Source organism: Tinamus guttatus, unplaced genomic scaffold (assembly GCF_059628265.1).
Source record: "Tinamus guttatus ecotype Peru unplaced genomic scaffold, ASM5962826v1 Tinamus_guttatus_pri_ptg000067l, whole genome shotgun sequence".
Classification (NCBI taxonomy): domain Eukaryota; kingdom Metazoa; phylum Chordata; class Aves; order Tinamiformes; family Tinamidae; genus Tinamus; species Tinamus guttatus.
The window spans coordinates 1,400,797-1,425,453 of record NW_028288601.1 but is presented as its reverse complement, the minus strand read 5'-3'; the positions used below and the strand labels follow the sequence as shown (position 1 = coordinate 1,425,453).

At 40.6% G+C, this 24,657-nt stretch overlaps 1 protein-coding gene across 1 annotated transcript; it reads right to left on the bottom strand.

Moving 5' to 3' along the window:
• Positions 1–419: 419 nt before the first annotated feature.
• KLHL7 (kelch like family member 7) lies at positions 420–24,100 on the bottom strand. Its single transcript, XM_088519694.1, has 11 exons — positions 23,907–24,100; positions 19,495–19,597; positions 18,498–18,591; positions 17,225–17,349; positions 15,629–15,804; positions 12,946–13,120; positions 11,451–11,593; positions 6,122–6,362; positions 3,187–3,388; positions 2,741–2,838; positions 420–1,382 (listed from the first exon to the last, which is right to left on the bottom strand). Exons 1-11 carry the CDS (start codon positions 24,024–24,026, stop codon positions 1,099–1,101), a joined length of 1,761 nt encoding a protein of 586 aa, XP_088375820.1. The 5' UTR covers positions 24,027–24,100; the 3' UTR covers positions 420–1,098.
• Between the last annotated feature and the right edge of the window lie 557 nt (positions 24,101–24,657).

The window sequence follows — 24,657 nt, the reverse complement described above, 5'->3', positions numbered from 1 at the left end:
CAGCGGCGCGGGGGGCTGAGCAGTAAACCATGCTGCTAGTGCTGGGGAAGAAAAACCATTTATTGAGTAAAAGGTACCGAGCCACAAGCCTCACGGAGGTGGTCTGCTTCACTCGCGTCTTCAGCTCCAAAATAAAAAGTTCCCTATGCTGAGCCAAGTGGTCACTTCATTAGTTTTAATCAATACACATCTTCAATACATAAAATGGTCCAAGAAACAGTATTGCATTCTGGACAAGTTTCAAACAGTGCCCCAACTTCCCAACTCGCTACTACAGTGCGTAATTAGTGTGGGCCTCCTTCACCCCCTCGTCAACATAATGGAGAAATGAAAGTTTAGTTCTGGGACAGCTCACGAGTCTTTTTTGTGAAACCTCCCTAAAATGCCAAGGAAGTCATTAGCAAAGTGTTTTGCTAATCTATTTTTTTATATATATATAAATATATATAAATAGGCCATCCAACTTCAAAACTGATATGCAGTCATGCAAGCAAGGGAAGAAAGTCACAGAAATAGGGCAACTATTATAAGAAAGGAGCTGTATAATCTATTCCCCTTCTCCATGGGAATCTTAATCCATTATAATGCTGTCCTTGGTCTTTCCTGAGCAAAGTCTTCACTGCATTTGAGTAAGATTTGTGAGAATCTTGAGAAAATATGAGCAAACTTCTCATTTATACATGACCCAGGTTGTGTTTACTCACCTTTATTAAAGGAAGATTCTTCATAATTGTGATCTGGAAAGTATAATTCAGCCAGAAATCTTTATCTTCACCAAATGCCTCAAATTCTTCTAATTGGATTGTGTCTACTTTTGACAAGGCCACAGAGTCATGTCATATGTTGTGGATTCTCAAAAAAAGTTTTGATTCTAGGTAAGCAGATCCTCAAAACACATCCCCATCTCTTAAACAGACAATAAGATGGGCATGACAAAATCCAAGTTATACAATATGCTGTATATACAAATTTCAAAGACTGCATCCCATTTTTTTCCTATTACTCGGTTTAACAAGATTCAATAGAACATGGAAGCAAAGCACCATGGCCATCTTTCCTCACGTCCTTGAAGGAAGTCTCAGTATCTCTTGTGTATCTTCAGGTCTCTAAGGTTTCTTCGTTTGCGCCGCAAGTGTCAACGACACAGATTAAACAGCTTGTCACTGGGAAAGCGCGCACTTTGGAGTTGGCTATCCACTTGTCTGTTTCTGTATTGTATTCAAGAATGTGCCCTAATCGACCAACACCCTGAAAACCAGCCAGGACATAGACGATGGATCCCACAGCAGCACACTTCACTGTCACACCCTTCCACGGCATTGGAGACACCATCTTCCATTCATTCATCTTGATATCGTAGTATTCTACGTTATCAAGGCCACCTGAAAAACAATTAAATAGATTGGAGCTTATTACATTATACACTCTAAGCGGAACTTGAGCATGCATATGCTTCATAAAACTAAATCATGATTTTAAAGGTTTGTATTAAAGCAGATCATACCAGCAAAAGCAGTCTAAAATATTCAACTTGTTTGTGTGTGTGGAGGAGGAAGGTAAGTGCTAGAGGTTTCTAAATTAGCTGCTTGCTTAAATACAGAAACAGCAGAGAAAGACTGAAACATTTATTGCTACAAATTTCATATAATACAGTCTGATTTAGCACGTTTCACAAACAGAGGAACTAACAGTGTCCAAGGGGCATTACACACAGATTTTATTCACGTCACTCATCAGTACCTTTAACCAAATAAGCAATTTTAGTAATAGAGTAGGTTTCTCTTAATTAAACTTCAAGGAATTTAATCTCAGGCCTAAGTTTCTTTGACAGAAGCTGGTCAGTGGAGTTGGGAATTATTAGAGAAAAATAGATACTAGGACTGCGTAAGACTTCCTTCTTTACGAAGCAGTGTAATCACAATGCTTCACAATATCTGCAATACTAAGTTATCCATATTTGCCAGTAGCAGTTCAGACCCAGAAGAGTGTTTACTTCCATACCTGAATTATTAGGTCCCAAAGGTCAAGAAATCTCTATGATCCTAAGACACATGAATATTCTATCCCAAATATAACCTTTCCCCATTATGCCACCATAAGAACCAATAGTCAATCAGGCCACAGAACATGAAAAACAGCAAAATAGTTTAACGTATTGGATCAATAATACACACTTTTACACCAAGCATTCAGCCAATACACTAGAATTTTGCGTAAAAAGCAGCAAGAGTTGCATCTACTGATATTTTTGTATTGGGAATCAATCATGTTGTAAGAGATCTAGTAGCTAATTAAGTTACAAGGTACATAATAAAAGTAGAATATCTGATTTTAGATTCATGGTATCATAAATAATGATTAATAAAGCTAGATTTTTTTAATTTTTTGAAAGCATTTCAGAAATCCAATGTAATTAAAATTCAAATTGAACTTCCCTGTGACTGGTTTCCTTTTTTCATATGACTGGCTTACCTATATTAAACTGCTGCAGAACTGGGTAACACACATTTCTGATTTTGTTAGAACTATCAGCAATAAAAGAGCTTGAAAATAAGTGAGAGAGTAAGGCAGGGAGGTGCAAGGAGGAAGGCAGCAATACAGGGACAGCAGTAGAGCATGTTTTATGGCACTGCTCACAATGCTGCAGCTGAATAGAGTACCATGAATTTTTAGCACAAGCAAAAAGCCCCAACAAAAAACTCTGGGAGACCGGCTACAAAACTAATAGAATTAAGATTACCTAAGCCATTTTGTCCACCCACGGCAAATATTTTGTCTTTTACAAACACCAGTCCATGATTCTTCCTGGCTTCTATCATCGGACAGAGCTCAGTCCACCTAGGAGAAAAAGAACAAAAGCAACAACAAAAACCCTCAACACAAAATGACATAGATTTTTTTTCCCCCCTTAGGAAAAACAATAAGCTCATCTAGAACTATGCAACCCACAACTGAGTTCTTAGAAAATAAAAACAAGCTCATCCTAGAACTTGGAAAGTGAAATATTGGGGGAAAAAAAAAGCTTAAGAAAAACAGTCTTTTAAGTAAAACCCCAAATATCCTATTTGTTAGTAGTTAACCCAGGAAAATTCCTTATTTTATAGATGAACAAAAAAAAAATTGTATACTGCAGGTATTTAAAGAGGGAACAAAACCACAGTGACAAGTACTGGAATTGATGCTTACGTTTCTGTGGCTGGATCATACACTTCACAGGAATTTAAGACTCTTCCAGAAACGTTGTTCCCCAGGCTTCCTCCACATACATAAATGAGGCCATTTGCCTCTACCATGCCATGACTGCACCGCTGCGTCAGCATGCTGGGCTTGGTGTGCCAGCTTTCTGTCCTGGTATCGTAGCATTCAAACAGATAGAGTGCAGAATTTCCTTAAGAAATGAGAAACCCACCAAAGTGGCATTAATTTTTTTTTTCAATTTGTGTATCAAAAAAAGTCTAGCAGTAATATCAAACTGATGCTCTATTTGCTAGCTGCATAAGGAAAGCTGCTTTCCGACCTCTAAAAACAAAGCTAACCAACTCTAATCTCGGGACTGTTCTGGAAGCGGGTACTTAAGATTCTGTTCACAACTCTTTTGTTGTCTTCCAAGATATGCAAGTAGATTTATAAAACAGCTACCAGAACAAACAAACAAGGGATTTGGGCAGACTGGCGGGGGCGGGGGGCAAAAAAATGAACAAGGATATGTATCAATTACTGACAAAATTTCCATCTCATGCCACATGCCACCCTTCAGGACTTGGAATGTATTGAACTTCCAGGTATGAAGATGAAACTAAAGTATTGCAAACTTACTACAGATTCCCATGTCTTTTTTTTTCTCTATATAAAAAAAGCGTGACAACTAATTCTTAGAACACTTGTGGCATTTGAAATCAAATGGCTAGATTACATTATAACATACTTCCAGATTATTAGCAACCACAAAATAGTTACCATTCTTCCTGGGGACTGGCAAATCCTTATTTTCTGGAAGGACAAGGTCTGTTCCCTTTTCCCTCAAGATGCAGAAAAAAAGCTATTACTGAAGTCCAAAGCAATCTCTCCACTGGATGGGAAGCTTACAGACTTGTTCACAGAAAAGAGCCAGGAACTTTGAGCTTTGTTTCTCTTCCCCTTTGTTTCAGACAGACACAGCTACAACAGGCAAAGGTGTCTTCACCTGACTTTCTTATTCCTTAGCTTTCCTTTTCTCAAACTAGGTGTGTTACACAAGCAGGATTCAGTGTCCTCACTACCAGCTGAGCCCTCAAAACTTATTGCACTGCATTTCCAGGCCCAAAACGTTTATAAACCTTTTTTTTTTTTTTTTTTGTCTTTCTAGCATGCAATTCTTGTCATGAAGATAAACAGCACAGTGGGCCATAATCTTTCCTTGATGGCAAGTAGAGAGAGTTTTTGCTTCAAGGTTTCAGAGAGAGGAGAAAAAAAAAAAAAAAAAAAAAAAAGGGTGGACAGAGATTCCATGCCCAAAATATTGCCATGTTGTCAGTGTAATAGCAAAAAATTGCCCTGAACTTAAATATGGTAGGATAATTTAGTTGGTTAGCTTTCAAACTAGTAAATCAACGCAAAAGCCTGCAACTTCAGATTTTCTTGCAGCTAAACACACTGCAGCATTTTCTTTAATATAGTTTCAGATATTGTCACTTCATGTACTTCCCCATGTGAATTGGAATGGATTTTTCCTAAAAAATGATCAGTGTTCAAATAAGCAGTGGAAAAATGCGATAAATACCTCAGTTATTGATTTAAGTTATAATGATAACTGAATGATATTTATGGAAAGAAAAGGGAATATGTGCAAGTGAGGAAAGGTTTAAGAGGTAACTCTCCACCACTAATGTATTAACTGAAGTATATTAGACTCAAAAGGGCAGTAGAATTCTATATGACCATCAGTGTAGAACCTGTTTCACCAGCTGGCATGTGGGAACCTGGAACAATGTAAGAGCTTGTCTAACATTTCCAGCTTCCCCCGAGGGCCTCTGCGGACGGGCAGTTTCAGGGGCAGACGCCATTCCAGGCGCCACACGCTAGGTGGCGGTTACGAACTGCCGCTCAGCGCGGCCCGGCTGCTTCCCGGCGCGGCCAAGGCTATCGAGGGCCGCAACTTCCTATTGGAACAGTGACTATGTTCAGTGTTAACCACTGATCGATTACGAGCACTGTGTTTTCCTGCTCCTTTTCCTCTGCAGTAAGCAGATCCTCATCAGTTTTGTCCAAAATCTGTACTCGCATGGCTCTAGTTGCTTTGACAGAGCAACTTTATCCTCTAAGCAACAATTTTTATAATATGCCATACATAGCTTCCTGCTTTTTAGATGGCTGAAGATATCATATAATTTAGGGAAAAAAAAAACTCCTCAAAAACATTACCATAACACTGATCTGACTCGCTCATACTGCAAAGTCAAGAGTTTGGGGACAGGCAGACTTTCTGCCACAGTGGTCTTAATTTTTGATTGTATGATGAGCAGAGGCAGCTAAAGGAAGCAGTGGGTCTCCACAGAGACAAACCAGCAGAACAGCAAACTGGTATAGAACAGCTCGTCCCTGATCTTTGTCAATGTCAAAAAAGTCCTTTACACGGCTACAGATGGGTGCACTACCAACAGTACCAATAGCAGCAGAATCAAAAGTCTTTTCTCCTTTTACTCGTTAGGCCCAACACAAGGAGCACAAGCTGTTCTGGCCCTACCTCACTCATAGCTTTCCACCACACAGGGAGAGCTCTATGGAGTTACAGAGGTGAACCAAGAACAGAACGGGAACCCAAAAATGTATTTGCTTCTCCCCAGCTTACTCCCATGAATCACAATGTATTTAATGCTCTATTTAATAATGTAAAGATCGTTATATTCAATGAAACTGCCTTTTTTCTAATAAAATGAAATAAAAGCGCGCACACACACACACGAACAGAAAGATTACTGGGTTGCAGGGAAGAGAAAATTCTACATACAGAAAAAATAACTCATTAGGCTAGCATTATGGCAGTGTGCAGTTTCTTGTCAACAAAGAGTCATGCAAAACCAGAAAGCTTTCCAGGTATCTTTCTTTGTGCTTTTGTTTGTTTTAAAGATTTTTAGTGTCTTACCCACTTCTGAACCACCAGATGTATAAATTTTGCCCTCAGCAGCACAGGCTGCAAGGCTATCTCGAGGTGTTGGAGGTCCTAGCTTGGAATACCAGCTATCCTTCACCACATTGTAGCAGTCCATTCGCTTTATAGGGAAGAGCTGGGAACCACCCAAAATATAAACTACGTTGTCCCAGAAGACACAAGCTGCATCCCTGCGCTTTTCAAAGGGACATCGGATGTCTGTCCAGCTGTAATCCTGCATTACAAAGAACAAGTAATGTCTAATAGATTATATAACTTACCTGCACAGCGAGTGTTTTCAAACAGAGTTTTTCAGAGATTTATTTATGGTCAGATTTACATTTCCTTTTCAAAATAAATATGAACACTGTTTATTGAAGAACACTCCTCGGGCGTACTCTTGAAAAATTCTTAAACACAGACACAGTTAGCTGAAATCAACCATCACATTATCAATTTCTATTTCCTCATTCCTTGTATGCACCCCATACAGCTTTCCTGAAAAACAGATTTTCCCAACAAAATTGACCTCCTGCTGTTGTTGTGTCAGAAACAATGCATACCATCAAAAAAGTACAATAGCATTTTCCTTCATAAGGATATAAAAAGATATGACATAACAATAGATTCCTTTTTTTCTAATAAAAAACAGGAAATAAAAGCAATCAAAGGCAATAGAGGAAGGAGAAGCTGGTAATATCCAAATTGACAAGCAACTCAGTTAGAAAGCTCTGTAATACATATTTTATTACCATGACAACTAGAAGCTTATTTACAGGATTTAACAGAACACAAGCGGTCTATAGCTATCCACAGTTGCGAGCAGGAGGAACAGCAGATGCTTCATCACAAACACTGACAGTCACGTTGCCTGCAACCTGGTTTTGCACAGAGTGGCAAAAGCCAGTCGATGCTAACTGAAGCCTTAAGAACATACTCAGCAGTTGATGGCAGACCATGACAGAGTAAAGCACAAGCAACATTTCTCACGTAATTTTCTCTGGTATACTTAGTGCCATCACAAGGACAGCTTGCTTCCTATACTATATGGAAAAGTATAGGACCTTAAATGTTGTTTGTGTCACCTTAGGATGGTCTAGCTAAAGCTGCTGAGACACCTTCATAGAATGGTTCACACAACACGTTACATCATTACATTTTCTTAGCAAGGACAAACTCCACACACTTTGGTCAATGAGGAAAAACAGCAACTTCTGCGTGGGGGTTCAAAGAAAAGAGAGAGACAGAGCATGTTATAGTCCAAAGCATCTTACAATCTTTTCTTGTAGCATCCCCCATATCAAGAAGAGCTGGCAGGTGCATGTGGCCCTTTATGTTGAGAAACAGGTCCTGGGACACCCTAGAAAGGAAAGCCATACTACAGCATGGCAAAATAACTAGCTGCATAAACCTTAAGAAATTGTCTTACTGCTTTGTGCAAGATCATGTTTTCTGCTCAATTTCTGGCAGTGTTTATGAAAAATGTTGTTGTTCCCCCTTACTGCTGTAAGGGCTGCAATCTGACCCACTCTTGCAACTCCGAGCTACTGCTTCTTTCATAGCTCTGTAACATGAAAAGCCAGAGGCTCCCTCATAACCTGAGCACATTCAGCAGAAGCCTCCTCTTCCAGCAGGAGGCAGTTTTGGTCCTTTTCTCGTAATACTCTTCACTGTTACTCTGTACCACACAGAACTGATTTCAATACTCTTAAGCATTTAACAACAGTTGCTCTAGGTCAGAATCAAGATCGGCAGAGACCTGGACAGTGGCAAGTTTCATTTTGGGGCAGTTAAGGGAGGAAAGAAAGAACAAGCTAAGTATATAAGTGATATTTTCCCTGCTGAGTTCAGTTTCCAACAATTTGTAATGCATGCACCAGAGCCAGAAACCATATCCTTGTAATAAGCAGTTCCTGAAAGTGGTGAGTTTTGTTTGTTTTTTGCTTTTTTTCTCCTCCATGAATTTATTTAATCCCCTGTTTAAACTATGTCAACTCCTGGGAGCCACAATACCCTGGTGGCAAGAACTCCCTGTGTATCCTGTGCCTTGCTGCCCAGGTTTGCCATGGAACAGCAGCTGACAGGCCAAACAAGGACACATTTGCCACTAGCAGCTTTACTGGCTGTAACTCCTTAACTCCTCATAAAACGCATGCTGGTTCCCTTAATAATCAAGGAAGGGCAATGTCAGGCACCGAGTTAAGTTTTATTCAACATTGCTGGATTTTGCACTGTTTGAAAAGGTCAAAACTGCTACCTGTTTCTTGCCACTAGGGATGGCACCATTTCAGAAGAGTTCACATACGGCTGCCTCAAAATCCCATGCAGCCATATAAAACTTTTTTATCAAGACTAAGGGGGAAGAAAAAAGCTTATTCCCAACTTAGAAATTCTGCGCTTTGTGGAGGAATCAAAAAGGTAACGCTTCCCACCACCACAAACAGGACTTTCTAGGACACTCCTGAAACCAAACACGTCTCTTGGAAATGGTGCCAGTTTGTTCCATAGGAGCTTTATGCCCCAGCCTGCATCTGTCCTGCCGCATCAAATGCATCAACAGAAGTAACAGTTACAATGCGACAAGGAGAACAAATACTTAAAACAATGTTACAGTCTCAACAAATAACAGAGCAAATCCAATCCATTCTTATTTGACTGTTTTTTTTTGACAGGTGAGGAAATGAAAACCAGCATTACAGCAGGAACTGATTTAATGGAAGAAGCCACCGTAGCAAGAACTAGAAAAAGTTTTGAGCTGGTTTTATTGTGTAGGAACTTTGAGATTATGTCAGAGTTCCAGTAGGAAACAAAAACCTTGCAGTCTTTCCCAAGGTCCAAACCCTGCGAATGTATATACACAAGCTTTATCTTATGCACTGTGATAGTCCTGTTATCTTTTAAGGAGTCTAACTCAAGTTAGTTAAATATGCAGTGTAGTCTCTTCAGAACTGAAGCCTTAAATCCCACACTTACTTTGCATGCACAGGATGCTAATCTCACAGGAGCTGCTATTTGTAGCATTTAGAAGCTACTGATGCAGCTTATTAAAGATCAAAGTCAGATTCTCTAGGAAAACAACCTGAAAAGGAGTTTTTAATAACTTGGAGCTGGAGATAAAGCAAATAGAAGCTATTCAACACATGACATGCTAGCTAAAAATGGAAAGGAAGCACATAAGCACAGAATATTTTGAACCAACAGAAAATTAATGAAAAGCACAATATTAAGACCTAGATCTCCAATTACACACTCTTCCTTCTCCCTGCAACCTGCTGCCCCCCATTATTCCTCATGCAAGGCCATAAAACTCATTCAAGAGTCAGTTCTGCAAAACTCCTCTTTTTTCCTTTTTTTTTTTTTTTTTTTTTTGGATGTTATGCCAAAACATACTCTGGTGTTTACCAGGACAAACAGTGCAAGGAAGGAAAAAAAAAAAGGAAGAAGTAATTTTAGTCCATAAGGCTTTATATGGATTTATATAGGCACACCTTTTAAGCCACAAAGCAGATTCCACTGTAATATTGTAGCTTGGGTCTAACTGAAGAGCATCTAATCGTATACATAATTTTCCTTTGAGCTCTCTTGGCCTGTTGCTCCTCACATGATGCTCATCTAGATTACTTTTTAAAAAAAACAAGTCTTCAAATATGCATGGCAATAGCTGAGGTATTTCTTATTATTTCATAATGAATGGAGAAACAACTCCCCTATCTCTTGACTTCTGTTGATCACTGACATTAGGCACTTACCAGGGAAATCTAGCCTTGGCAAAGGGACTGCATGGCCTCTGTGCTGCGATAATATTGCTGCTAATTAATGGCTGGGGCAACAACTCTCAAAGCTGGTTTGCATCCTGCCTCAGAACAGCTTTGTTCCAATATACTTAATCTCCAGTTAAGAGAAGGACACTTTGATCTATTTCATTTTCTAATAAGGAAAAATGAAAAAAAAAGTCAGACCATATGTGAGTAAATTATAACCTGCTAAAATGCCAAAATGAAGTAATTGTTTGAAGACGATGAGTGCCCTGAAAAAAGACTTCCAACTCCAAGCTTACCTTTCAAAACAACAGAACTTTCTGTTTCACTTCGGGAAGTCACCTGCTCTGTTCACCACCACTAACCAGAGCAATATTTCTGTCTCAAATGAGTATTCTGTATGAAGGTTATGAAGGTACAGGTGGTCTTAAAAAAAGAAAGGAAAAACTGGAATTCCTATTACAAATACAAACTTAGAATGTCTCAAACTAAGACAGCAAAGCAGCTAATATTTTCCAGACTTAAATGGTGCTCAAAGAAATATAGGTTCAATTTTGTCCTGAATAAGGGACTGTGAATTCATACCAGAGGTGGGTCCAAAACATATCCTAATTGCTCATTAATTTTGAATTGGATTTTATGGCCTCACATTGATTGCACAGTTCACACAGGTAACACAGAAAACTGTTTGAAATTGTAACAAGCATTTAATATGCTGAGTTAAAACAACCAAAACTTCTGCAACAAAATATTACAAGTAAGCAATTCCATACCTTTTAAGTGCTCCTAATATTTAGGCGCTTATTTCTGTATTCTTGTAGGTACTTATCTGGTAAAAGGGAGTATGGAAATCCTTCTACAAGTAGTAAGGTTTCCTGTATATTTAGGCTTAATTTTACACTTGCTTGCTCTAAATTGCCTAAGGTTTTCATTGCAGAAACTCACTTTTTTTCTACTTCTAAAATACTTCATTCCTGATTCCTCTCCTTACATACTCTTAGAACAAAGAAGACATGAACCATTGGGATTTAGAAGCAACTACATATTTATACAAAATACACCAAACAAAAATTAAAATCTTTGCACTCTAAAAAGCCATCCTACACTGTCATACAAGCCAGTATTGTAATTTATATCAAAACGTAAGAGCTGCCTTGAGTTACTCTCCAAACACATACATGCATGCACATGTATACAGACTTTGAGATATTCCTGACTGATCACTGGATGGTTACGTGATCTTTTATTCAGCTATTTCCAGTCGTTATGCACATACCAATCAAATGCTGACCCAAATGGATTTATCCTAACTCTACATCTCATACGGCCAATAAACAAACACATGATCATTCTAATCAAGAGTAAGTAGTACATCTAGTAGTACATCTAGGTACATAGATTTGAAAGCAACTAATTAACTACACCCTCCTAACTGCACACCCAAGAGACATGAAACGCATCCTTCCCTGTACCATTTTGTAGGTCTTAGTTGATATCGATCAGCAGAATGAAACACATGCAGATTACAAACAGTGAATCTTAAAGTATTCTGAGGTAACGATTACCTTTGGATTAAAATATCTGCAGGACTGGGGCTGTGAGCCTCCAAACAAAGCAATGCGATAATCGTGCTTTTTTCTTCTGGGCCGTGTACCTTCCACTAGCTCTTCTCTGTCTTCTGGGGAAAGCAGATGATATCGCATCCCACCTAGCAGGAAAACAGCTGCTCTAGATCCAGTGCAACGCATACACAGAAAGGGATGTTTCAGAGGGAAGGACGGGAAAAGGGAAATGAAGCTGCTTCTTGAGAACTAACCAGCTTTAAAACTCTTTTTTTTTTTTCCAACTGCACACAAGGATGGGAGCAAGCCTTCAGATTCACACACACTTCAAAATTCCTACTTCGTATGGAAACAGGATATGGACTTAAACATCAGCTAAATGGCAATAATTAGTACGTAACGTTACCACACAGTTAAAGTTGACAGATTGAAACTAGCAGGAGATAGCACACCCAAAGAAAAGGAAAAACAACAATTGGGAAATCCAAAGAGGAAAATATACATTTTAAAGGAACTTGAATGCAATGAGGAGTCACCATTTCTTTTTGCAGTTTCTGTTTAATCTAGAAGGCATCTCTAGCACATTGCATCTCATTAAAGCCCCTCATTTTTTCTTACCTTGACAATGCAAAACACTACAATTACTGTAAGAAAAGAAAACTTAATCATTTTCCCTAAGAAACATCCCAAAGCATGCAAAAATAGTAGTGACATCACAAGTCACAAACACAAAAAGCATACACTGAAACCACATAAGACATTTATTTCTTAAACCCTGCATCCAGTTCTGTGTCATGCCAGAAGTATGGCTGATATGGGGAAGGTTAGCAGATACTTACCAATATATAAATTAAATCTTACTCATCGACTGAAGAAAAATGGTTGCATGCACTTTCTAGACCTTCCCTAAAACAAAGCTGACTTGTCAATTCCTATTGAGGGTTTTTCTCCCTGCCCCCCCCCCCTTCTTTCTTCTGAAATATCTATCAATATTTGGGCATTTCTTCTATGTACACTAAAATTTCAAGAATAGTCAAAAAGCAAGGGAAGCTTCTCCCCTTCTGCAATTCAATGCATCTCAAAGATTTTTTTTCAGCACTTAATAATATCAATTTTTTGACAAAAAAATTTAAATGAGTTCGTATCTGAACAGTATTCAAGTGACTATCCTGTCCCAAATATGCACTAATTCTTCAAATTATTCAACAAGTCATGACAAAAATCCCATTCCATTTCTTATCACGAGGTTGAAATCATTCACTAATGAGTTTAGTTTCTTTCTTCCTTATCATTATCAAATAAGAATGGCTCATTTACGTGACAAGCTGCTAACCTACTTCCAACTGAATGCAATATCCTAGAAGGAACAGTCACAGACAAATTTAATGTAAAGATGTTGTCATGGGATATTAAAGTAAGCAATTTTCATAAATTATTTAGAGTTCCACAGAACTTTAAAATTACTTAGAACAAAGACTTCTACTAGAGGTCAACTTACTGATCACCATTTTAAGGCATTCTGGGTTATCCTGAATAAGTGGTTCAGCCTGAACTGTTTTACTTAAGAAGTTCTTAGATATGAGAGGAAACCGGACTTTAGCAAGAATGTCAACCATGTAGGGCTGGCGATTTGGCTCATCGTACTTCAGCCATCTGACTGCTGCGTCGTAAACCTGGAGCAAAAGAGAAGGAAAGGGGTGAGATGCATAACCAGGCACTAAGGGGGATATAACCATGATGTTCCACAATTATTCTTCTGCCTCTTGGAAGTTAAGCTGTGTAATTCAGGATTTTGCTAGAAATACCAACACAAACATCTTTTACGGAATATGACAACACTCAGATATTAAGTAAAATACATTATCACAGAGCAAAAATCTATTTACAAACTTGTCATTAAAAATTGTACTGTTATTTTACCTATTTTCAAACACAAAGCATGATCCAGCAATTCATACTTATACGGGTAACTTCTGCATCATGTTAAGACTAATATGCTCTGGGTTTGGTGCCAAAAAACAGGTGATACTTCATAAATGTTGCAGCAGTTTCTAGCTTGTAGTTTCCTGAGGTGAAAATCTGCTTCTTTTACCAGGTCATAGTGATGGAGTTCCAAACGCAATGCTAATGTGGCATCTTAAAAATTTTAGTTGAAGATTATAAATTTATTCATGCTGAATGAGCCTCCCTCCATCTCCTATTTAAGGGAAAGGATGTGGGTTTCACTGGGGGTTAGGTAAAAGGACAGAAAAGTAACACAGAAGTCTCCTCCGTTTACGTTCCTCTGGATGAGGAGGAAGCAGATGGGAAAGGATCTCAGTGCTGCACTCAGACATAACAAATTTATCTAACATACTGCCATTTCAAATGAGGCGCTGTCTTTCTTACAAATAGCCACTTGTGAGTTTAATTCTGCCAACAAACAAATGTTTTTCCACATTAAAAGCTATTGAAAATGACTGCTAAGCCACCTCAGCTTTAATTCTGCAAAAAAAGCCACTAAGAGCTTAAAACAAAACAAAACAAAAAAAAAAAAAGAAAGAAAAAGGGGAGGGAGAGGAAGATTTAAGGATAAATTCTATCAGCTAATGAAATTCAGCCAATTAATAACTGGGAGAGAAACACTGTTTTCATTTGTCAACAGGAACATCATCAGCATAGATTGAAAAAATAAGAATCAATTAAAATGATTTTTTTTAAATAAGCTTAAATATGTACTACACCAACAAAAAAACTACATAATGTATGTCAACTTTCTAGCAGTACTGCTTAGAAACAAGGTTTTCTTCACTATCACTAGACATCTTCTGCAATTTCATATTCTACACTCTCACGCAGGATTTTTAATCATGTTGTTCTATCTACATAAAGATTTTTTAAACCACTGCTGTTGCACTGAAACATGTCATGTACCTTATCAACAGAGCTTAAATTACAAAGGGGAGCTTTGGCCACAAGCTAACAAGGCCTTCCAGTTTTGAGAATGCTACCTTGTGGTCTGAACTCTTCCCACCATGCGGCAAGAATTTCCAACTGTGACTTAACTTATTCATATTTAGCAGCTAGTCACAACTACCATTCTTATCACCAGAGATTTCTTCCCCAGCAATCTTACTTTCACAGAAGGTTTTTACTGCCACAGATTAATCAAAGAAAATACATTAATTCTGGAGCCTACGCATCTGGCTAAGCTTCAGTGAGCCGCCTGCTTCGACGCACACACACCAGCTTGACAGACCTGACTACGAGATCCTCAGAGGTGCAGGTCAACTCATGATGACATAATCAAAGGGAAACTCGAGCATAAGAACAGCACAGCTAGGAAGACAGGACTCCAGTCTGGTTTACCCAGATTTGACCAAGAGCCTTGAGGGAGTATCCAGAAACTGGCCCCACCTCAATCACCTCTTTGCTGCAGTGCAGGCTACTCATGTTCTTCCCGTTTCCCTGCGGTGGGAAGAACAAGCTGGCGGGCAGCATTCAGATCTGTGGCCTACTGAACGCAGCTTTCCCAGGGACAGTAACTTCTATCACAGGTTACAACTCTTAATGAAAGAAATCCCAGGCTCCTTTCGGTCACCTAAACATTCTTCTTTGTATCCAGTCCCTAAATAAGGGCTTGCATCAATCCTTCACTGTCAAAACAGTTAAAGCTAGGTGTGTTATTCACCTTGTTGCTCAGTCCTACAGCTTCCCATACTTCAGCAGCAGCATCTCCTTGCTCTGAAAGGGGAAAGGCCACACTTAGGAAAAGGCATAGAGCTGGTGAGGTGCAGTTTCTTTACCACCTTGAAATAGTTCACTCGCACAGACAGTGCATGAACCCCAGTTTGGGAGCTGCTCCACATGAAACTTAATTCAGCTCATACACTACAGAATCAAAAGCACTATAGCTATCTGCATAAAGGCAACAGTTTTGCTTAGTCCCTTTACTACATCTTTCTGGCTTGCTGAAACTAACCATATAATAGCCACACCTGAAATATGGATATTCATTAGCCTAGGCCTTTAACCAAGTTATAATGCACTTCTTATACTACAATTTAGCATAAATTTTGTGCAGCACATGCACTGCAGAAGTGAGATCCTCTGAAACAGCTTTTGATTAAAAGCAGGGTGGGAGGTGAAGTTCAACGTTTTGGAGTGATGAAAGATCTCTTGCTATGAAACTGTGGTCTCACCTGGTCTTCTGCCCTCACGGTCAATGTATCTTGGTTCAGAAGATGTGTTACACGCTTAACATCAAGTTGAAGAAATTCATCTGTCTTGTAAACTTCAGTAAAATGCTGATGGATAAAGTCATCCGCAGTGGCTTTCAGTTCTGGACAGTCTAGGCATTCTGCTAACACACTTATACCTAATGAAGCAAATGGACATCAAGAAAAAAATGTTGCAAAGTTTGAACTGCAATTATTGAATACATTTAAACAGAATAAAAATATAATGGCAGAGATGCTTATAATCATAATTTAATAATTCTAACCATGTTTTGTGTGTATTTGTTTCATGACGTTATAACTCATCTGCTTGTGTTAGTTTGTCTTGATTTGCAAAAACTCTCCTATGCTGCTCATGCAGCAGCACCGCCAGCCAAGCCCAGTTACTGCAACAGCCACAGTGGACAAGGATTTTGTGCAGATGGCAAATATCTGCTGAAGGCCAAAATCAGGTCAAGTTGATGCTGTTGCAAGTTGGCATAAGGATATTATTATCAGTCACTACTCAGAACTATTGTTTGAGTTTCCCATTAGTAATCAGGTATGGGCAGAGGAAGGTCAGCATGGAGCTATTCAGCAGTGACTCTTGCTCACTTCACTACAGGCCTCTTCCAGGCAGGAAGGGGCAGGCAGGATGAAAGCAAACTCCTGGCCAAATGCAGCCCATGGGTCTGCAACTAGATCAAACTGCCCTGAACGCTTAAACACAAACTACAACGATAAACAACGATACAAGTATATGACCTACTTTCCAGAAGAAAAATCAGAAACACTTAAAGTCTGAAGAGATTCAAAATAAGCCGTGACTTCTTTAAAATATATATACTCAAAATAAATTGTGGTCTTGCCTATTAATCTGTGACCAGAACAGATTTCAATTTCTGAACAATGTCTTGAGGAAAACTTCATTTAAACTTTATCTCCCCCTTTTGGCATAAATTAGCTACAAAGTCTGGAAGTGTTAGAGTGTCATTAGGGTACTATATAACAAGATGTTTGAATATGCCTCAAAGCAAGCGTAAGTGACACTTCCCTTAGGGGGCAATGTCCTCCTGCTGGCAGTGTCTCAGGGCCACAGCTGTACTGGGCTGAAGTGCCAGTTAAACCACTATAATTCAGATACTCTGAAAAATATTCTTATTGACATTATAAACTATCTGATAAAGAATGTCTTTAACATTTTATTATTTTTTTCCCTCTTGACATTTACCATTTAATTCTTCTGGTGACATCCCAAACTGTGTTAAATTCCATCTCCTATTTCAATAGCAAGTGAAAACTCCTCAGTACTAAACAAATAGGAAATGCAATAGGAAATGCAAGAAGCTCCAGGACATTGCTGCCAGGCTGGGACGAGCCTTAAAATCAGCAGACCCTAATACTGGCAAGGTAGCTGCCAGACTGCTTTGCTTATAGCAAGTGACAACTGTTTATATTTATGGTATAATGATTTTGATGTGTCTGCCTTTATCAAAATTTTACTGTCTTTTGAAAGAGACTATCCACTTTTCAAGAACAGTTGAGTTTAAGAAATAGCTTTTACATTTGCACTTCTCTTACCAAGACAATTTGAAGCATCAACCTGCTCTTTTAAAAAATCCACACACATTTTTTTCACGGGTTCAATTTGATATTGATTTGCTGCATCTAGTAAAGACTGTACATTATTGCTGTTAACAGAAATTCTGCAAAACACAAAAAGCAAAATTAGCATCATTAAAAATATCTATTTTGTTGTAATCAAAAAACTGCCTTAAACCAATTTACATAAACGGCCATTTCCTCAAGCAAACTTCTCTCTACACAAGCTTTAGATGTAGTCTCCCTTCATGGTCTTTCCAGACTGCTCTAACTTACAAATTGTTTTAATTTTAGGTATTTTAGTGAGGGAGGGTGGGAAGTCAACAGTTCTAGACTCCAAAGACTAAGCCTTAAACACAGACCATTTGCAGACAGTCCAGTTATAGCACTATCACTATGACTTGTATGATCAACTACTTTCATACACCCCAAAAGAATCTCTTCTGACCATCTCCTGCTCCTAAATCTGCCTCAGCAAGATCCATCCAAGCTAGTTGTCAATTATGGATGACCTGCCTTCAGTGCACAAGCAGAAAAGCCAGTTTGGAAGTGCATCCATAGAAGGTGCAGAGCCCACATTTGGGCTCCAGCAGAGGCAGAAGTGCAGCCACTTGGGTGTTGACATAAGCTGTCTCCCAATGTAAGGGGAACATAAAGTAATATTTCCCTCAAAAAAAAAAAAAAGGGAGAAAGGTTTTCTTCCTAAGGAGAATCAATCCTATTGGTCTAAAGATGAAGGACTTGCCATCCACCAGGCATGGCAGCTTGTTGCAAAGGCCTATCCACAACTCCAGGTATCTGAACAACCTTCATCTAAACACTCACACAGCACTGCAGGCAACTAAACACATGGGACAACATCAGAGAGAAGGGAAGTGCAGTTCACAGACCAGTCCTAGCCTGCTGACAGATGAAGATAACACTCCTGGAAATATTTCTCTGTTAGCTGCTAACAGCCATAAAGAGAAACCCCTGCTGACATCAACAATGGCCTGACTTCCAGAGCAGTGGGAAATATCTTTCAACTCCAGTACTATAGTTAGAAGCCTGAAGTGCTTTGAGTTGCTTTCTCAAGGCAACTACCACTCAACCTAAGTCAACAGAAACCCTACCAAAAAATAAAAAATAAATAATAAATAATAAAAAAAAAAGTATTGTAACGGAAAACTATAAAAGCATTATTAAGATTTTATCATTTACATCTGACAGTCTTCCTAGCAAAAGCATCAAGTATTTTTAAATAACAACCTACCTTGCAGTATAAGCAAACTCCACAAGCTGTTCAATAATGTCAGGTTCTGCATCCTTCAGCTCCACTTCAAATGACTTCGATTCCAACATATTTGCTGTAAATAGAGCAAAAGGCAAAGTACATCAGTAAGCCTCTATAGCTATTGTAGATGTTACAAACAATACAAAACAAATTGATCCAACCTGCTAAAAACTGCACACAGCCAATTTCTGATTTCCCAGGATTACTAACAGGAGTCAAGGAAGGCAGGAAGCAGCAGGACAGGCAGGATAACTAGCGAGGGAGCCTGCAGTCTGAAAATTACTCTATCAAATGCACTTAAAAGGTCAGAGATGCTCTTGATTGCAGCACAGAGACAGCCCAGCCAGCATTACCAAACACAGAAAGCTTATATTGCACCGTCAAAAACTATTTCTATATTCAAGCTGATAATAAACAGTCAGATCAGAGCTCTCTACATCCAGCAGTGGCTTAACAGCACTGTTAGGCCATCCACAGATAATTACGTGCTGACCAACAGAAAATGTAATTATTTTACCCTAGCAGAATAATTTTACTTTTTTACATCATGCTCATAGTTTGTAACATACGTGAATTTATAAAGATGTACAAATCCAAGAACATTTACTTTTCTGAAAGCCTGCTTTGATGCGGAAGCGCCCAAGGTTGGGAAGTGATAGTGAGGCATAAGCTATGTCATGAGAATAAACACTCCTAAATAGCAGGTTAGAGAAGGGAGACTAATACAGCACTTGGGCCACAAGTAAGAAAAGGACTTGCACACATATTAAACTCACTGATTTAGCCATGACAGAGAAAAAAAGAAAATGAAATGAAGGGTGAACAGAGACAAAGAGAAGAAAAACTGAGGAAATCCTCACTGATATTCAATGCCTCAAATTAATTATTTTACAGAATAAACAGCTTGTCAGCTGCCAGTCTAAAAAGACACGGACATAAAAGCCTATAAAAGTCAATCAATTATGAAAAGACTTACTAGTAAACATCAAGTTAAAGAAATGGCTGGCTGAAGCAAGCACAACGCGGTGAGCTGGGATCTTTCTCTCCTGAACCATCAGAATGACATCACAGAGAGTTTTCTAAATCAGAGAGAAAAAAAAAAGGCAAAGATCAGCATTTTAGAAACTTTCAATAATATTTTTCTAAAAACGTTACAGAAATCCATGGCTTTTCTACTCCACATTAACTCATAAGAGCTTATCACACAATAAAAATGAAGACCAGAAAATGAGAAAGCAAACTCAGTAACCTGGAGAACTAGTGAATCTCAGTTTTCTTATTTTCTTATGTGCTTGCACCTTAAGTTTGGTCACTAATAAGGTATCAGCTCTGACTAAAGCTTTTCCTGTGGCAATTTTATCAACCTCCCCCTATATCTCAGACTCCGCAACATCTAACAGGGGCTGCACTTACATCAGAAGCTCTCACCCCTACTCAGCTGCTGATTTTCTTAAGATCTCACAACTACTATTATATTACCCAACCCAAATGGAAATGATTAACAGATTCAAAGCATTCAATAGATTTTAAAGATCTCCTAAAAATAGCACATCTATAACTGGTTTTGTCTAATTAGCAACTAGCTAGCTTTTGGACAAAAAGTTTTATTCTTCACTCGTTTACCATCTGTATGCAATTAGTTTCTCACACTTAACAGTATTGCAGTAAAAGGCAGGAAAGTGACAGAGTTAACTGATACAGTGGGAAACATTAGGCAAAAGTAATGGAGGAGAGTAAAAACACATTATTTGAAGAGATTTTAAAACGGCATCCCTGAAGAATATATCACGAAAGCACACTATATTGTGATTACTTACAAAATCCCCTTATAGATAAAGGAGAACTAAGCAGCACTGCTTCCTAAAAACAGGACTGTTTTCTACTGTCACCTTAAGTTTGTGGAACTACTTTGGAGACACCTGCCAAAACCAATACCCAAATTAATCACACAACAAAAGCATTTCTACCAGGGTAAGGAAAAACAAACTTGAGCAGAACAATGCCACGTTTTTTTTTTCTCCTCCCCCTCATGCAGACAATATTATTTAAGCACAACTCATAATAGACAAAGCAAATAGCCAAGAGTCCTTTAAAAACACACTGAAGAAAAATTATCGCTTAGTAATTCTACGCCTAAAAAGAGAGGTCACTCACTAGAAACATTTGCTGGACAAAATACATAACATACTCTTCAAAGGGGAGACAGGAGGAAGAAAACCAATGTTGTTCATACATCCATAGCTTTAAATCACTTGAGACTGAATTAACATTAAAAAAAGGCAGAGACCCTGTGAGAAGAGCTGAAATTCCTAGCACAGGTCATGTAAAACAAGTGTTGAAAACTAGCAGTACAAGATATTGTGAAATTACGTGGGTGAACTTCACTGAAGACCTGTAACTGCTGCTGTGTTCCATGCTGTGTTTCTAAAAAGTGCCTTTTGAAATCACACATCTCAGTATTTTAAGTATGTAGCATGTTCTAAGATCTTTCTGGGTGTGGAAAAATATTTGCCAACCAAAACAGACTTTATCCTCATCTTTTTCATTTTATCCCTCACACTGCTTTTGGATATAACCGCTCTATTTCAACTACTGTCCTTGCTGAGAATTGCTGTACTCCTTTCTTGGAGGACCATTTGCATCAGCCATTAGCTTCAGTGAGCCAACAAGCGACCTGTGTTGCAGTAACCAAAGGACAAGCCTGCATGAGGGCACTCTGTCTTGTGAGCAACACGCCCAGTGACACCTTGTAATTATGGAGAGAAATGGGGCAGAGTTGCTTCTCTCCTGGCAGGTCTCTACCTGGCCACAAGTATTTATGCAAATGCTGCCAAATAGCTCAGCAAAATCCACAAGGATATGTGATGGGATATTTTACTATGGAGATTAGCAAGAAGTTCTCTGTGAGGTAAACATACTCACCTGCAATATTTCACCTCTCTCATCAGTATAAAGTGCACAAACTCACAGTTTACTTTAAAATCCCCCTCTTGCAGAAAGGCTGCCAGTAGATCAGTTTACACAGCTGCCTTAAAGTTAGCTGTACTTCCCAATCCATTCTCTTGTACTTTCAGCCCACTTTCCTAGAGCATTAGGCAAAGGCAGATAAAGAAATGTGTATATGAAGCATTATGTATTTTCTCCAAAGGAAATAGTTTTAACTCGCAGCATACTTAGGTTTTATAACCACATCACAGTCCTTGACTTATCAACACACAAGAAGAAAGAGCTGTCTATAAATCCTCTTAAGTTTCAGCACAGCTACTCTGCTGAACCAGTACATTTTCCTCAGGCTCCAGCTGACTTCCTATTTTTATCCTGTATCATCTCCCCCTCTCCCTCCCACAAACAACTCCCAAAAGGATCGAGGGTGTTAGGAACTAGGTGAGAATTTCTGCAGTGCTGTAGACTAAGCTTGGGTGGGCTAAAGCCACAACTTAATGTCCGACAGGGAGTTTCTAGGAAATTCAAGTGGCAGGCAGAATTTGAAGCAGCAGATGCTGCCCTGGTTTACCAGCTTTCAAGACAACCGAAAGCACCTGCAGATTTCACAGCAGTTAAGTTTAATCCTCTCTCTCCAACTCGAGTCTCTCCTAAACGTATCAGAGCTGGCCCTGCTATACCAAACGACTCCAGATACCAAGGTGGTGTCATGTTCCTGGAGCAAAGACATGGCCAAGAACAGGGATCTAGGGATTTCCTTGGGCTGGTGGCTGTGCATGCATCGCGAAGAGGGCCACATTCCCTCTACCTGCTCAAAGCCTAATAGCACCTAGCAAGCCCTGGCCGGCAGGGGCACGAGCTAAGTTATGGGCAGCTGAGAGCTGAGTTACAAACACAGCTATACCTTGGGGTATGTTTACCCAAATAAAGAGAAACAAAATCCACATATAGGAAGTGGATCATGGGCTTATGTCTCTATGCAGCTTTTTGCACTCCATCGTCAGGAATCATCACAATCATTTGACTTAAACCAACCTGTTTTTCCACATACGGGAGCTACGTAAGACAGTATGTTCTATGTACACTGACAGGTGAGAAAAGGGACAATGCAAAGGACAAAAGCAGCGTCATCATCCTGCTCTTGTACCTTTAAGTTTGAGCTTTTTAGAAAAAAAAAAAAAAAAAAAAAGCACCTCTCAGCACTTCTTTCAGTTCGGAGAGTTTAATGGAAATCTACTGGCATAATTACGACTTGGGTTACAACTGTTGCTCTATTGGCAAACAGGAGAGTTACCTTGGATAATCATTGGATATTAACCTGGGAAGCTGTTCAGCCCAAAAGACCAGAATTGCTAAAAAAGAGGCTGCTCCACCTACCCATCCTCCTATACCGCTATGGGCTTTCTAGCGAGAGAATCAGACACTCTCGGTATAAAGTGTGAGAAACAAACTACCACCTGTGAAAATAAGCCACAGCTCCAGCTCCGCCTCTCTTTCTGCTGCTATTTGCTATACTGATAAATCATGGAATGATTAAGGTTGGAAGAGACCTTTGGAGATCTAGTCCCACCACCCTGTAGAGGCAGGGTCACCTAGAGCACGTTGCACAGGGCCACGTTCAGGCAGATTTGAGTATTTCCAAAGAAGGAGACTCCAGAAGCTCTGTGGGCAACATGCTCCAGTGCTCCATCACCCTCACAGCCAAGGAGCTTTACCTCAAATTCTGGCAGGGCTTCCTGTGCTTCAGTTCATGGTTGTTGTCTCTTGTCTTATCGCTGGTCACCACTGAAAAGTCTGGCCCATCCTCTTGCCACCCTCCCCTAAGGTATTTATACACACTGATAAGGTCTCCTCTCGTCCCTCTCTTCTTCGGGCTGCACAGGCCCTGCTCTCTCAGCCTCTCCCCACAGGAGAGAGGCTCCAGCCCCTGATCACCTTAGTAGCCCTGCACTGGCCTCTCTCCAGCAGCTCCATGTCCCTCTTGCCCTAGGGAGCCCAGGACAGCACACAGCACTGAGCAGGATTTGCAGAGTGCACCCAGCCAACTGGCCCAGACAACCATTCCGGGTTAGAATTCAGCCTTGCCCCCTTCTCATCCCCCTCATGTGTTCCCTGGAAAGCAGCCACGTGAGTACTGTTTCTAAGGGGCTAAACTCGGGGGGGGGGGGGGGGGGGGGGGGGAAATGCAGCTCGACTCGTGCCCCTCGTCCCCATGCCTCGGGCACGCGCGGCGGCTCCTGCGGGGCCCGGCTCCCGCGCATCGCCCTCCCTCGGGTGTTGAGCAGGGTGGCTCATTGCAGCAGGCCCAGGAGACGGGAAAGCAAAACACAGCGAAGCCCCCACGCGCGATGTGGATGAGGCAGCGCTGACGGCGGGCGCGGGGGCCGCCTGGGCCTGACACCTGCCCGGGCGGAGCCGCCGCCCGCCCTGCCCGCCCGCCGGTACCTGCTTGCGCATGGTGTTCATGACGCCCATGAAGCTCGCGAGCAGCTTGGCCTCCTCCCGCGCCGCCAGCTTCTTCTCCGTCTTCTTCTTGCTGCTCTTCTCCGCCCCGGAGGCTGCCATGCTCCCGCAGCCGCGCCGCCCCACATGCGCCGGGCCCAGGCCGGCCGCTTACCGCGCCCCGACGGCGCCCGCCGCCCCGGGAGACGCGCGCGAGCGCCCGCAGCCCGCGGAGCCGCCGCTGCCCGCGGCGGAAACGGGCGGGGCGGGACGCGCTGACGCCATCGACCGGCGCGCGCCGCCCCGCGCCGGGTAAACAAAGAGCGGCGGCGCCGCGCGCGGCCCGCAGGCACGCAGGCGCGGCGCGCGTGCGCAGTGGCGCCGCCTCGGCGGCGGCCCGCGCGAGGGCGGGACTTGCCGGCCCGCCGGCCCGCGCCTGGGTCTGTGGGCGTCGTAGGGCTCTCGGAACAACAGATTCTTAGGGAGCTTTTATTAAAAAAACACCACAATAAAAATCACCTTGCAATTGCATCCTCTTTGCAAAGTAAAAACATAAATAGCAATTGTGTCCTCCCAGCCTTTCAAAAATAACACTGTGGCTAAGCTGTCTGTAGCTTTTGTCCCAGATTTGTGATTAGAGTGATGACAAGTGTAACTATTTTCAGTTTTAATCCCACAGCTATCACACTTTTAAATGGCCAAAAGCCATTACTTGATTGAAGAGACATTTGTGCATGGAATAAAATGAGCTCTT

Excerpts from the sequence above, each read along its gene's own strand:
- KLHL7 (XM_088519694.1), bottom strand. The coding sequence starts at position 24,026 with ATGGCAGCCTCCGGGGCGGAGAAGAGCAGCAAGAAGAAGACGGAGAAG. Across the intron at positions 15,805-17,224 it reads TGATGCTTCAAATTGTCTTG|GTATAAGTGTGTTAGCAGAA; the intron begins GTAAGAGAAGTG and ends TTGCTTCATTAG. Across the intron at positions 2,839-3,186 it reads TATGATCCAGCCACAGAAAC|GTGGACTGAGCTCTGTCCGA; the intron begins GTAAGCATCAAT and ends TTTTTCTCCTAG.